We start from the raw sequence: 16296 nt of genomic DNA on the forward strand, positions 1-16296 counted from the left end.
GTTCCACAAACCGTATATTTAACTTAAAGCTTCTATCAGAGTGGAGGCCGATCGAACGGATGCTTTGTGCGGTCCTGTAACGCCTCAGAAGGCATTGAGATCGAACCTACCGCGATCCCTGGGTGTTCCCTGGCCCCTGCTCCCTGACCCCTGAGGAATTCATCTACAGTAAGACTTTGCTGTCTCTAGCCAAGTGGGAGGGAAGGGGAAACGTTGATACTTCCTTACTCCAGACACCAGGAGGCGTGAGAGCGTGGCGGCGGCTGAGCAGGAGGCCGGGCGGCGCTCTTGTCCTCGGAGTGCCGAGGTGCGCGCGCCGACCCGGAAGTGAGGGGCGTCTCGTGGCGCGGCGTGGTCCGCTGCCTTGGAAACGCGGCGCGCGTGCTCGGGGCTGGAAGAGCTAAGCCGGGGCGGGGGTCTGGAGGCGGGACGAGGGGCTACGCTGGGGACATGATGCTGTGCGCGGGAGGGCTGGGGGCCCTGGGCACCCGGACTGCGGTTCTACTGTCGCAGCCCGCGCTCCTGGGAGGCCTCGGCGCCGGAATCCGGGCCCGAGGGGTCAGCACCAACTGGTCCTCTGTAGGCGCCGCCTTCAATGTGAAACCTCAGGGCCTGCGCCTGGACCTGTTCGGCGAGCGCCGGGTGAGCGGCGCGGGCGGGGGCTCACCTTGTCTCTGCAAGGAGCAGGGCAGCGAACCCGCGTTGTGGAGTCATTGGCATTCGTGGTGACCTTGTCCAGCACCCTTTTGAGAGGCTGGGATATAGGGCGCCGGGAGGGCCGTAGTGTGGGTCCCAAGAGCTGCCTCTGCATGAGTTTCTTGCCTCACTTAAACTAAGTGTTGTCTGTTGGCAATTATGCCTGCGGATCCCGTCCTTTTGCACTCCCCGCTACTCCGTTCGTTTTTGCTTCAACCCATGCTGCCTCGCCCTAGGAATGCACAGGAGGTATCCAGTTGTCTTTGCAAAGACACTCTTACCTTCAGTTATGTAGTTACTAATTCTCCTTATGCCTGAAACAACGTCAGTTTTTTCCCCAAAGTTATGGGCTATTTTTTTTTTAAACTCAAAACTGAGAAAAAAGAAGAAAAAATAACCCTCAAAACTGTTGAGAATAGTCTGATTTTCTGTAGTACGTTGGAGTTGATCATGTTGATTTCTGCCCGCCTCCCGCCAGGAAGTCACTGAGTAAATTCTTTGGTTCCATTTTATTTCGTAATTCAGGTTTCCCCAGCAAAGGTGTTGGACATTCAGTAGCCACTCAATATTTACTGAATGACCGGACTGAAGGTGAAATGAAGGCAAACTTGAACTTACCTTATGTCTGTTTTACTATATACTAAACCCTGTATATAGGTTTGTGTGATTTACTGTGACTTTTGTCCATTTTTAATTTATTACATTAAATAAGCATTTATTTTTTCACATGGCATTAACTTAAAAAAAGAGACTAGGATATCGTTTCAGTAAACCTAATGGTATGAGTCTTATTATTTTATCTGTCATTAGCTTTCCATATGAGTAAAGGATGGGTGAAATAGAACTAATTTTTCTTTTGTATATCATAATTTTGGGTAGTGATACCAGATTTTCGAATAAATGAATTAGTTTTTGACTCGAAAAAAATTATGTACTTTTTCAGCCTTACATAATTGTAGCCTGAGGTGTATTGGGAAATGTTAATAATTGATGCTTCAATCAGATTAAGTGAATGTAAACATCAAGTTTATTTTTGGTTCTGATTTTACTCTGTCCAGATTAAATGACAGGATTAAATGACAATGCATATAATAAAACAGTAACAGCACCTGGCATATAGAAAGCATTTAATAGAGGTTAGCTATAATCATTATTAGCTGTGTAACCTTGGTCAAGTTTGTGCTTACTCTTTTATCAGGCATAATAAAGGGTGACAATAGATACCTTACAGCATGGATACAGGTACAAAGTTATAAAGTATATGTCAAGTCCTTAGGACATTGTCCTGCATAAAGTGACTACCAGAAAACTGTACCAATGTTACCATTTACATTATTTTAAACTGTACCATTTATTTTCTTCAATTTATTAATGTATTTTGAAGAGATTAACAAGTTAACTTGATGCATCCCTTCTTGCTAAAACAGTAGATCTTCATGAGGCCTTAAAGTTTTACCTCTTCATATTTCTCCCAATCAACATTGTTAAGCATCTCCTAAGTTAATTTACAAAGTTAAGCATCGCCATTATTTTTTTTTTTCATTCTTTGAGTTCCTCCATGTTTTAGGCAGTAAATAGAACAGCTAGTTTAAATGATGAAGGGCCTGGTGTCTGGGAGTTTCCTTCAAAAGAAGACTTGCAGACAAATTTACAGTAGAGAGCTATGGAGAAAGTGTGGGCCTTAGAGGTGTGTGGAGCAGACTCAAGTTCTGACTTTCTCGCTGTTTTCTCTGCAAACATTTTTAACTTCTTAAAGTGTGTGTGTGTGTTTTAATCTATAAAAGGAGAGTGGTAGTTCCTTGCTCTAGGTTTGTGTGATTTACCGAAAGAACCTATATACAGGACTTAGTACACTTCTTGGCATGCAGTAGATGTATATTGAATGTTTGGATTTTACTTTCTGCTTTCCTGACTCCTATAACAAGTGTGATTAAACTGGTTCAATAAGATGGTCATTTCCATTAAATTAGTGATTTTTGTTTTTATCAACACAAAAATGAAATGATTTTGTAAGCAAAAAATTTGCTGCCATTTTCAGCCAATGACTAGGTTTAACATATTTTATTTATTTAACATATTTTAACATTGGTACAGTTTTCTGGTAGTCACTTTATGCAGGACAATGTCCTAAGGACTTGACATATACTTTATAACTTTGTACTTGTATCCATGCTGTAAGGTATCTATTGTCACCCTTTATTATACCTGATAAAAGAGTAAGCACAAACTTGACCAAGGTTACACAGCTAATAATGATTATAGCTAACCTCTATTAAATGTTTTCTATATGCCAGGTGCTGTTACTGTTTCATTATATGCATTGTCATTTAATCCTGTGAATTAGGTTCTGTATTAGTGACAGCTTGACTTTGAACCTATATTACTATATCCTTTTATAAAATAATTAAAATTAGAAGAAAAATTATATTATAAGAACTTTTTCTAATTTATGTGGAATGATGCACAGAATATGAAAGTGTTGTCTGTGTTTGGAGGTATTATATAATATACCAATGGAAACCAAGATTTCTTTTGTGAAAAAAGTATTTATATGATACCAAAAAATCAATGTTTTAGTTTTACATTGGAAATATTCTTTTGACTTCAGGGCCTTTTTGGAGTTCCTGAGCTCAGTGCTCCAGAAGGATTTCGTATTGCACAAGAAAATGCCTTGAGAAAGTCAGACTTGCTAGTGGAGCGCGTGTGTACTATGCCGCCCGGACCCCAGACGGTTCTTATCTTTGATGAGCTCTCTGATTGCTTATGCAGAGTGGCTGACTTGGTAAGATGCTTAATATAAGACTTGGAACTATCTTTTCTTGTAAGCTAGTAACATTTACCCTAGGTTTGTTAGGCATAATAACACACCATAAAGTTAAAAATGTCCTAAGGATATTTAGAACTCTTAGTTTAACATGTATATCTAATAAAATATGCATGTAGAAAGTCATAAAAATGATTGCTCACATGGAAAATATTCACTTGAAGCATTCTTCATTTATAAAAACTTGAAGTTTTAATAGAATATCTGTATGTTTACAATGACAGTCTTATGAAGAACAAGCTTTTATAAACCTCTTCAGGAATGCCTTTTCTAATTAAAAATGTTGTTTCAACATCACACTGATTGTATTACAAACTTCCTTATTTTTAACATTTTCAAATTAAAATAGAAGTGTTCCTGGGTCTTTTCACCAACAAGGAAACCTATTGCTGAGACAGAAGACATGATTTTCTTTCAGCCCCAAGGTGCCACATTTGAGCAATCATTTTAGTGATGGGGATTAATGTGGTACATACAATCCAAAACCATAACTCTCATGATCCTTCCTACTTGGTATTAAGCTATATATATCTTCTTCTTCACATTTGTTCAACATTCAATCCCTTCCATGTGCCAGGCACTGTTTTAGGTCATGGAAATACAGTCATGAATGAGACGGGCACATTTTCTGACTTCATGGAGCTTATGCAGGAGTTAACTTTTTTTTTGTTTTAGCTCTTAGAGGTGCTGGACCTTGGTAAGAGAGTTACTTAGATTAATTGTCTCATTTTCTCCATTTTCAGATGACAAAAGAAAGACACTAAATTTAAGTGATGTTCTAAGATTACTTGCCCATAAGTGATGTAACTGGGCCCTTTATCCAGGCATTCTGACTGTAGCACCTGTTGTTTTATACCATTTGAAGGACTGACTGACTGCTTGCGGGCAGGTGAAGTCTTACCTATAGCGGCTGGGAGTAGTTAATCTCCTCATCTTTTAAAAAAGTGCTTATTTTAAAAATTATACAATAAAATTGTCTTCTTTTGGGGGGAGATGAAGTTTTGTGAATTTTAACTTGTATATTCATGTAGCTACCACCAGTCAGGATACATAAATACTCCTGCACTCCCAGATAGCGCCTTTTTTAATTCTCCCCATTCCTTATTTACCTCTTATCTCGCAGACTGCCAAACTCTTTTCTATCTCTGTAGCTTGTTCTTTTCTAAAATATCAACTACATGGACTCATACATAGCTTTTGAGGGTCACTCCTTTTTTCCTGGCAGTGTATCTCCCCATTTCTGTTTTTCCCTTTACCAGAAAAAGTCCTTTTTCCCATTCACCTGAATTGATCAATATCACTTTGCATATTAACATGCAGTCACTATAGGCTTCCCAGTTTAAAAAAAAAAAACACTATTATAAAGTATCTTATCTCAAAAGATTTTCAGCTAGGAGTGAAGTGAGCTATTTTGCAGGCTCTTTGTGGTCAGTTCTCAGATTTACTGGATCTTGGTTCTGTTCCTATGGTATGTGTGTACCAAATGCTTTGAAAGATGGAAGAACATGGTAGTCACACTGCCAAAAAGGAGGCCTTGAACCTTCCCCATTTAATTATGTCACTGAAATCTGAAAAGGAAAATGTTTGTCAGTGAAATTCTTAGGTGTAATCAAAGACACATGGTCCCTGACTTACAGTGATTGGATGTAGGACTCTAACTTTATGATGTGAAATCCATACAAATTCAGGAGAAACCATGCTTCGATTCCTGAGTTTGGATCTTTTCCACGTTTAGAGAGAAGATTCTCTCTCACATTGCTGGGCAGTGGCAGCATGCTGAGCTGCAGCTTCCAGCTGACTGGTACTCTGCAGTGCTGTGTTGACATTTTTTGAATATTATATTTGTGTTTTCATTTCCTGTCTTGTCTACATAATACCTTTGTCCCTCTACCCATGAAAAGGGGAAGAGAAAGGCAGTTATGCTTGAGATGAAACTCAAGATAATTGCCAACTGTAGGCTAATGTAAATGACATTTAAGGTCATCTAGGCCAAGGTATGATTTTTTTTAGCAGGTTAGGTATATTAAATGCATTTTGTCTTAACCTTATTTTCAACTTATGTTGAGATTATTGGGACATAACCCCCATGGTAAGTTGAGGAGCTTTGTATTAGCTTGTGGTGAAAAATCCCAGAACTCACTTTTATTTTGTTGTCTTATCTTCCATCTTAATTAAGCAGTGTTCTAGGATTTTCCCCACATTTTTACCTTTCTCTTTACTAAAAGATTTTAAGTTGTCTGCCTTATAGCGTTTCCTGTTTTTAGAGTCTTACATCTATATTTGTGAAGTGTAATAATGCCTTATTTAAAAAACTTGTAATGTGATTTTTGCATGTAAATATTGGGGTAGGAAATGCAAAGAACCTTCTTCCTTTATGAATTTTTAAGATTTTAACAGCTGGTAAGATCAACAGGTTTTATAAACTGTTTCCTACCAAATGGTCATTTTGCTTTATTTTTCTTTTTTACTATGTTGCTTTGTAACTATATTGTTTTATCACTCTGACAAATGAATTTTTAAATGTATGCTAGTGTTTTGAATTTGGATATTGATTGTAAATTCCGCCACATGTGGATTAGTAATTTCTACATGTGTTGTAATTTTACATAGCTCATTTTTCAGGTGCTTTAGTACAAATGTTATATTATTGTTACACCGAATGTGTCCAACTATGGATTTAAATGTTTTTACATTAAAAACTATTTGATAATAAAATTAGGAAATTTTACCTTGTGGTGATGTCATTTCATGTTGTAGTATTATCTTCTTGGAGAATGAAGAAAATATGTAGTTACTTTGTAGTTTGCCTGCATTTTTTTGGGTAATATACTGTGATTAACCTGAAAGGTAAAATCTAGTTTTATATGATTTTTAAAAAACAATTCTGTTAATTTTAAGTTCAGTGTAGTAAGCAGCCTTACTAGCTGTGGTAGTCATGTGCCATCTAGCCTGGCCTTGTGAATTAATTTTTCCTGAGAGGGCTATAAAGAAAGAATGTTCCTTTCTTTTCACCATCAAGGCTAGAATGTTGCCAAATCAGTCTTGAAGCTGCTATGTGTCAATTTAAAAAAAATCCAAAGCCTCTAAGAGTTTTCTGGAACCTGGTTAATATGTAAGAAACTTATTGAAAACAATTTTCCTTAGAAAGTTTTAGAGTATTTGAAGAAAGAGTCTGCTTTTTGAACTATAGAATTAGAAAGAATTTACTTGGGGTTTCTATTTGTAGGAGAAAGACTTCTAAAATAAACTTAGCAAAAGCATTTTCTTTCAAATGAAACAAATCTAGTTCCAAGGAATAACGGAATTAAAAAAAAAAGTTCAGAAAGAAGCTGCTTTGTCCTACTAGTTTAGGAAAATGTCAGTAATGGCACATTTTAAAACACAGGATTTCATTTTCTCTCAGATTCTGGGAGAAAACTTTCCATCAAATTCCCTTTTGGTTTTCTCTTTCCTCTTTATTAGGCTGATTTTGTGAAAATTGCTCACCCTGAGCCAGCATTCAGAGAGGCTGCAGAAGAAGCTTGTAGAAGTATTGGCACCATGGTAGAAAAGTATGTTATTTTCCACCTTTGGTATAATATTGGGTGACAAGGTTTGATGGATTTTTCCACAGGCTTGTCCAGTGGGGGTGGGGGTGCTATCCCTGCTTGGCTATTCTGGGGTGGTGGCGAGAAGGAGAACCTGGGAGGGAAAGAGACCACCACCCTCACCTTCCAGCCCTGCAGTGGGACTGTGGGCTAGTTATCTGTTTCACCACTTATGTTTCCTTGTCTGTAAATGAGGAATAAAATGATTTCTTTCTTAGGGTTATATGGAAACTTAGTGTCAGGCTCTTAGGAAACATTCAGTATCCTTATTGTTTTTATTTTTACCTCAAGGGAAAGGTTTTATCACATCTTAGATATGAGTTAGGTTTACTAGGTTAATGTGTGATTAACTTGCTGTGGATTGATGACTGGGCCACAGAGCAAGAAACCAACATCACCTCTAACCAGTGGCCTTGCAGTCTCTGTAGAGCTGGGCTTGTGGGGTCTGGGAAGAGACCATAAACCATGCGGCAGCATTGAGAAGGACTGGGCTGTGAGCATGAGATAATTCTAAGTGATTTTGAGGTATAGTTAAGTATTTATTTGTGTCATTTACGAGAGCTGTGGAGTGCTTTTGTTTTTAGAAGTGTAAAGTGCTGTATTTGAAGCTCTCAGAGGTGTGATATCTTGCCAGAAAGTGTATAAAACTCTTGAGAGTGCTGGGGCTTTTGAAGGGAAAGAGGCCAGGCAGCATCAGAAAACTATTTCACAAACCAAATTTGTTGGAGGAGGACAGTGGGGGCTTCTCCAATTCAATTAGGCTTCCTGGAGCACCTAACAAGAGCTGAGATACAGAATTGCCTAGGGAATTCTTGAGATACAGAATTGCCTAGGGAAAAGCCCTAATAAATTAGATTGAGCTGCCAAGTTGCTCACCTGAGGCACGCTGAGTGCTGTGTTGTGCCTGGATTAAGGTATGGTCTGGTCTAGTGGACATGGACTCTTAATTTTGTGGGAGGGTAATGGGGAACCACAATTGGTAGCAAAATGTTGTCAAGTGTGTCTCTGGCTAAAGTCTTCACTGTGGAGAGCATTTCATTCTGTTGATCTTTACCACACTCTGGCTGCTGCCTTGAAGCCTGCTGAAGGACCTTATAGGAAAATCATGACACAACTCCTAGCCTTCACCAGGGCTTTGTTTTCCGTTCTTGCTAAGCACGCTGACTCATTTTCTCCTTTAGTCTAACTGCACCATAGCTTACCTAACTGCTTCATTTCATCTTTGAAAAATAGCGTTATTGTACATTCTTGTGTAAAACTGATTTAGTGGAAAAAGTCTAAAATTGGATTTTTTTCCAAATGCCAAACAAAGACTTATATTTGGTAAATATAAATATTTACTGTAAAAGATGCTGGAAAATATGGGCTCTATCTCAAGATCTTACAGCATAAATTAATGTGGGAGATTTGCTCAAACTTCTGAAGTAGGTACAGCGCTGTTGCTTCTAAACTGCCGTCCTTTTGATGTGGGGTAGCTTGTGTAGAACAGGTGGAGGTGGACTCCATGTTGATGTTCTCTTCTCCTTGGTTTCCTGGGCTCGATGTCTGAGAGCAGGAGAGAGTTTTGTGCCTGGTCTCCTTGCTTAGTGTTTTTGACTGGCCGTGACCCATTTGCCTTGGTGTTTGGAGTGGCCTATAAGAAAAGTGGAAACAGACACCCTTTGATTTATATGAAACGGCAGGATTTAGATTGTGAACTGGAACCTGACCACCCTTTAGTCCCTGAATAGGAATTGGTCTGTGGTTCTCACAACCTCACCCTTCCCTGAGAGTCCTTCAGGCAGGGAGATTATATCTAAGAATAGTGCACCATTTAGCCCTGAGAGAGTTGTGGTTTCTTGGCATGCAGTGAAGGAGGATTTAGGACCTGCCCAAAGATACTGACATTTGGGTTGAGGGCAGTACTCAGGTTGTTCAAGGCAGGCTGGCACAGCCACCTAACATAGCTGTGGTTCATAAGTATGGGTAGTGATTGCTATGCACACGTTTTCTCATTTAACCCTTGGGAGACCTGAGGTCTAATAAACTAAGGGAGCTCAAATACTTGCCCGAGATCATGGAGTAGTAGTTGGACCTGAGTATGGACCCCTAGTCTATGTCCTTGAGCTCGCCTCACAGTGTGGGCCTGCCGTTCTCAACCAGGTGAGCACAGGTAGCCCACGTTCTCTAGTACTCAGCTCAGGGCTACAGAATCTTTATTTTTATTTATTATTTGCATTTATTTGTTCTCCCTCCTATTTGCTTTTATTAAACAACAACAACAACAACAAATGACAGTTGGCAAATTTTTACAGGAGCTGGCAGAGGGGTCAGATGACCAGTTACCAACTTCCTCTTTTCTCTTCCCCTCTTTCCTTTCACTCTTCTGACCCTACCTGCTGACTGTGGCTTTAAAGTTATCCTTTTACTACCCACAACAATTACTACCTTGACACTTTACCTAACAGATGACCTGTCCCTATAATACTCAGTATGGTTATGCTATTCCTAGTCCAAATGAAGAAGCAAAACAAAACAATGTCTCAAATCTTTGGCCTCTGGGCATGAATATGCTAGAATTAGACAGCATTTGTTTGATATAAAATTAAAAAGAAGGTATTAGAAATTACTTATTTTTTTTCATTTGTAATTTTTTTAGGTTGAACACAAATGTGGAATTATATCAAAGTTTGCAAAAATTACTAGATGACAAAAAACTTGTGGATTCTCTGGATCCAGAAACCAGGTATTTATTCTTTTGCATTCATTGTGATTGTGACTATAGAGGTGATACTGAAGGAATTGCTTAAATGTCTCTGCCCTCACAGCCCCCTTTGTCCGCCAGGTTTCTCCACATGTCTGTGTATGATTCCTGTATTTCTTCAGGAGTCCACTCATCTGATGTCTCCTCTAAGATCTTTATACCAGATCATGCTCATTCCCTTACCCTGCTCCCTACCCCTCCCCCTTTTAATACATTTTAGCATTATTCCATCTGTTAGTTTATCATCTCTTTACCTTACTAGACCGGAAACTCCTAGAGGGCAAGGAGGTAGTTACTTTTCTTCACTGCTGCAGCCTTAGCACCTACACAAGTTGTGACCTGTGATAGGTGCTTAATCAATGAATGAATTACCATACACAGTTGATAATTACACTTAACTTTATACTTTAATGTCCTATAATTGATATCACCAGAAGATGCAAACTGATTTTATTTTCTGGGTGGATGCCACGGTCCTTGAAATGATTTGCTTTGATTCATTAGATAACATTATTAATCTAAATTGAAAAGGTCGAATTTTTAAGTCAATACTTAAAAATATTTGATACAGGATATTTGTTTGCTTAAATTTAAGTAAGTAGGTTTTCATTAATTTTCCTATATGTTATTTGTCTCATAGCACATAGCAATTTTTCTTGTTTGTACTTACCTGCTTTTATTTATGGGACATTTAGTTCTTTTGACTCCTTGATTCTCCTTCCTCCTGCTTCTTTCTTCTCTTTTGTCCCCATATGAAGCATGTGACCCCAAATGAAATCCTGTTCTACAAAGATCAGTTGCTCATGGAATCTTGTGTTAGTCTTGCATATGAGTGCCCTGCTATCTGAAGAACACAGCAAGTGAGGCTGTCTCTGAGGTAATACCAACCTCATAGGTATTAGGTCGGTATTAGGCTTGGCCTTATTTCATGCTATTGATCTTGATGCTTAGGATACTAGTAAAGCTAGTTAATACCATCAGAGCATTGCTTGTCTTCATTATAATTTTAGGCTTGAGCATTATATTGTCTTAACTTGCAAAACAAATAAAAGTTGAATGTCCCCTAGTTGTGCCAGATTTATACTCATCTGGTACTGACTGAGTAGCAACAGTATACTGTTAATAATCTGACTTTACTAAACATTAATTTTTTCATATTTAATGTATAAATATTGTAGTGAAGTAATAGACTATAGTTATGTGCTGCATATCAATATTTTGGTCAATAATGGACACATATATGAAGGTGGTGTGTGTAGTAGGGTATAGCATCTAGGTTTCTGTAATGACGTTCACATAATGTCAGAATCTGGTAATGACACATTTCTCAGAATATCCCTGTTGTTGACACATGATTGTATTTTAGTTACAAAGGACTTGTGCTAATAGGCTACATACCACATTTCTTGATGTTACTAAAAATGCTGTAGGTAACTTGAAAATGGGAGGAAAAGAGTTTAAAATAATGATTATTGAAATACCTTGGACTTGCACGTTATCAAGAGTGTTGGCTAGTACCTAGAAAGAACTTTGCCTATGGTAAAGTGTAAGACAATGGCTAAAATAAAGAATTACAGATTTAATAAATTGTCTTGTTAATGTATAGAAGAAATGATTTAAATTGAGTATATTGATTCAAATGTATTATTAGATGCATTCTTTGAAATGCTAAGTCTTGGAGATATTTAAAAGTATTCACAAAAGGGTCCATTGGTCAGTAAGTTTGGAAATCTGATATAAATGTTTTTTCTTGAAGAATTTTGGTATATTAGTCTCCAGGGAGCTCAGTCATAAAGAGACCTGTTTTACTTGGGGTTTTCCAAAACCATTAAGAGCTTTCTTGTATGTGAAGATTGTAACAAATACACTCTAGAAAATACAAAGGAAGGGGAAATTCCAGTCACAAGAGCAGCAAAAGCTGTAATGACCTTGGACTATCAAGAAGGCAAAGCATCCAGAATCTCAAACCTATACATGCATACCTGGGAAGAGTGAAAGATGACACTTAAATAAAAAAGAAACTGTTTTCTTAGCTAAGGAGAAATTTCAGTCGTGTTCTCAACTGATCTGTAAGTTTAATGGTATCTAATATAGATCTAAGAAGTTTTTTTGTTAATTAAAATGATTTTGAAGTCATAGAGAATATATATATATATATTCTAATATATATATATTAGAATAAGCAGGGAAAATCTGATATAGAAAAGTACTAAGAAAGGACTTATACCAGATCGGAACATATATAAAAGTACTGTATGTAAAAGAGCACCAAATTTAATACCAGAATAGTCAATTAGATCAAAAGAAGAATAGAGACATTTCGGACATATATATAAGTACTGTGTCATTTCACTTTAGGAGGGAAAGACTTGCTTTCAGTAAATGATGTTAGCCATTTGGATAAGCATTTTGGAAAAAAGCAGATTAATTAAAGATTTAAATACTAAAAAAGAAATAATAGGGCCTCCCTGGTGGCGGAAAAGGTTAAGACACAACCTGTGAACCTACCGCAGCCACTGCAGCACGAGTTCAATGGAAGGCCAGGGAGCTACCCACATGGCGCAGCAGACCTCTCTTGACTGGCCCGCTGCTCCCCTCAGCAGTGTATTTCAGTCACTCTGCCTGTTCTGTTCCCCACTTTGTCTCTGGTGAATTCTCTCGCCCCCCACCACACCTCTGGCCTGTACCCCAGTTCTTGTGTGCATAAATAAGTAAATCTTTTTTAAAAAAAAGAAATCATAAAGGTATTGATACCTTGGAGTGTGGAAGGTCTTTCTTCATATGATAACTACATCAGACCATGAAAGGTAAGATTGATTTGATAATATAAAAACTGCAAACATTGGTGTGGTAAAACCTTTCTACATTCAAAGTCAGAATAAATGGGACAAAGGTTACTTAACATGATAAAGAGTTAATATATTTACTATGTTAGGATACCTACAAATTATGAGGGAAAGAAAGCAAATGCTCTTTTGGAAAAATGGACGAAAGGTTTTTGTGAAACATTTTCATTTCACAGATTAGGAATAGCAACAGATGGCTGTTAAATTTTTAACAGTATGTAGTAAGTATAATACTCTGGTAGTGAGTGCTAAGTAGTGAGTGGAGATGTGGCCTCTACAAAAATACTTTCTTGGTTGGATAGTGGCACCATCACTCTCCAAGCCTTGGTTTTTCCCTCTGTAAAAGAATTAAAAAGTTCTTTATGGGATTATTATTATTATTTCATTTATTTCATGAAAATAATAAATGAAATAATATAAATGTGTTGTTAATATCTGGCACATTGTGGTCATTCAATACAAGAGACCTAGCATCATTAAAGAAAGACGGAAAAAAGCAAAGAGCTCATCAATTTACAAAATTAAAACAGAATAGAATAAAGAATAGTGTTTTAATGACCTAGGATAATGAGTCTTTTGTAGTTAAATGTAAATTGACAAATCTTCATGGAGGATAATTTAGTTTTTTATATATATACATATATATAAATGAAAACAAAATTATATCTCAGACATTGTACATTTCTCTTTATCTTTAAATATCCCTCAAAAACAATTTAAAACATTAAGAAGCTTTTAATGTTTATACTGTGCCATGCCATACATACTAAAAATGTTTTTATTTTTCTCACTCCTGTAAAGCATGCCATGATAAAAATCCTTATTTATATACATCTCTTTAACCTTCCTTGCTTGTTTCCAAGATCTAATTTTATAAGGAAAAGCAAGATATGAAAGTCTATGTTGTTGAGTCCCAATACTGAAATTAGAATGGATGGAAGACAAAGGAATGTCTTTTTGTTGCCTTAGCCACAGGCTAATTGCCACTGAGATGGTATATTCATGAGATCAAAGATACTGCCTCAGCCTGTGCTTCTCAGGACATGGCACCCTTTGGTTGTCTCCCCAGCCCACCTAGGGACAGGGGATGTTTCAGAGTAAGATAGTCAATTTAGTACCCCTTACGTTCATTCAGAAATTCAGCAGCCATTTTTCAAATATTTACTATGTGTTGGACACTGTGCTGATATCGCTAACCTTATTTAATTAAATATGTTCTTCATAGATTAAAAAAAATTAAAGAAATAGATTGGAAGGAAATCACAAACATTTTAGTAGTGCTTATCTTTGGTGGCATGTGTTTTTTATATACATTTTCACAGTAAAGCTTTATATAATAAACTTATATAGTATATTCCCCACACCCAGTTTACTAACCCATTGCTATCTTTCTATTCTTTTATAACAAACAGAAAATACCTTTGCTAGAAAAAAAACGGTATTTTTTTAGGTTGACTAAAGAAGGGAGAAAAATGTGAGTAGAGAAAATCTGGACAGCTTAGGGGCATGAGTGAAGACTTTACATTATTTAAGAAGGTTAATGACTAAATTATTAATGTAGTCTATTGAACTTTCAGAATTTTAGAAGAACTTTAATTATTTTCATTCAAAGTATATTGACAGAATAGTCAGGCAGATTAATATAGCCATTATGAAAAATCAAGGAAAGCCAGAAAAGTTCATCAAATATTTGGATAATTTAATTCCAGAGAAAAGTAGTTTTAAAAATATATACATCATTGACACAGAGGTGTTACACTTGAAATTGGCTCCAAGCATGTAGCAGGATTAAAAAAAAAAAAATGAAAACAATTTTCAATAGCTAAGAAACTCGGCTTCCAGCACAGCATCAAAGAATTTAATATTCCAAGTAACTGCTGCTAGTTGGATGAAAAACAGAAAATCTCATGCAGAAGGCCTTTGAAAAATTGTCCAAGTATAAACTGTTTTATGTTTTTAATTGTTGGGGTTTGGATGGAGTTGAAATACATAAATGATTATCGTGGTGACTTTCACAGTTTTATACTCTATGAATAAAGGAATAAGCTCCTACATGAATAAGTAATCATGGTTGTTTTTGTATGTTCTGTTATCCATATATTAACTTAAACATTGGGTGGAGCTGTCTTTTGTTCCTTCTGTGCTTCCTTTACTTAAATATCCATGTAAAGCATTTATAATCCAGTACATTGCAGGTCCCTACCATATTACCTTCCATCATACGACCTCAACACAACTTTAAAAAAAATTCTGTGTTCTTCCAACAAATATTTATTTTTTAATTAAGTGAACTCAATGGCTATTTGAGCCCATAGTTGGGGCCCCTAATTTGGTTCCTGGTGGACGACAACATTCAGAGGCCTTACCTTGGAGGAAAGGACCTTTCATGAGGTGCTTAGTAAATCATGCTTAGGACATCTGACATTGACAAAGATCATCTTGCAGGTGGAGCACTGAAGGTAAGGGCACCCATTAGGGGTGTCAGAAAGGCTGCCAGAAGCTAGACTGGGGTAGTGATGTAGGGAAAGAGAGAAGGGGTTTATTTGGTTGATTGTCATATTTCTTTCTAACCCTCCCTCACCACCAAATAAATAGCCACCACTTATGTAGCAATTGTTATATGTCAGTAAGTAAGTAATATACAATGATATAATTCTTACATTTAGTAATATTAACATAAACTCTGTGAGATATACTTTTGTTCCCTGAACTGATGGTATTTATCAGTCATTTATTTATGAATGATATTCAGCTATTATCTCTTGAAGGTCAGGGACCATGTCTTTTTACTCTAGTATATTTGAAGGGCTATGTTTCTCAGCCCATGATCTTGTTTTCTGTGCATGCGTGATTTTCTTCCTTATGAATTTAGCATTTTGTTTCCTCTGGTACTTCATGGGAAAGTAAAGATATTAAATTAGTATGTACCTAAAAAGAGAAAGATTTGTTTCTGAGTATAACATATCATAGAGAAAATTTACAAAAAGCTGTCCCTCAATTTAGATATTTTCCAATATACTTTCTGTTCCTTTGTTATTTTGTTCTCATAATATATCAAGGAAAGGTTAGGAAATGTAGGGCCTTTGAATTTTGTGGATGCATTTTATGATCATTAAGAAATGCTGATCTCTACAAAGTGTCTTTATACTAATTCTAGCCTTCTTCCTTTCCAAGTTTTAAACAAATTTAGGACCTTGGAAATTGCTGATAAAGAGCCTGCTTTTTAATAGGGACGCAGAAATAAAAGGTGATGTTTTATAAAAGTACTGTTGACAAATCAAAGAATAGTAGACTTCTTTGAACTCCCCCAAGTACTTTATTTATACCCCATCATGAAATTTATTTTTCTTATGCCTTGTGTTCATTCATTCAAAAATTGTTCCCTTATGGGATCATGCCATATGGAACTAAACAGTGCTAGACAGTGCTCTTGTGGGTGAAAGAACAGTGCCAAGGTACAGAACTGGTCACTGTCTATAGGTTCTTGCCCATGTATACAATTATAAGACCATTCAGGCTCAGGTAACAGCAACAACGGGGTTTATTTAACAAACAGAGGACATAGAGAGTTTCTAAGTCTACAGGTGGCTGGCTCTCTCA

At 36.9% G+C, this 16296-nt stretch overlaps 1 protein-coding gene across 1 annotated transcript in view; it reads left to right on the forward strand.

The window, feature by feature from the left end:
* Nucleotides 1–453: 453 nt before the first annotated feature.
* The window catches only part of MIPEP (mitochondrial intermediate peptidase), a gene marked incomplete at both ends in the record, with an annotated part of 150438 nt that continues 134595 nt past the window's right edge, over nucleotides 454–16296 (forward strand). Inside the window, 4 exons of the mRNA XM_084235308.1 lie at nucleotides 454–642; nucleotides 3305–3478; nucleotides 6983–7071; nucleotides 9746–9832. Of these exons, the coding sequence (XP_084091434.1) occupies nucleotides 454–642; nucleotides 3305–3478; nucleotides 6983–7071; nucleotides 9746–9832 (539 nt within the window). The remainder of the gene's footprint in view (nucleotides 643–3304; nucleotides 3479–6982; nucleotides 7072–9745; nucleotides 9833–16296) is intronic.

The sequence above is a fragment of the Talpa europaea genome, assembly GCF_964194135.1.
Source record: "Talpa europaea genome assembly, chromosome: 6".
Classification (NCBI taxonomy): Eukaryota; Metazoa; Chordata; class Mammalia; order Eulipotyphla; family Talpidae; genus Talpa; species Talpa europaea.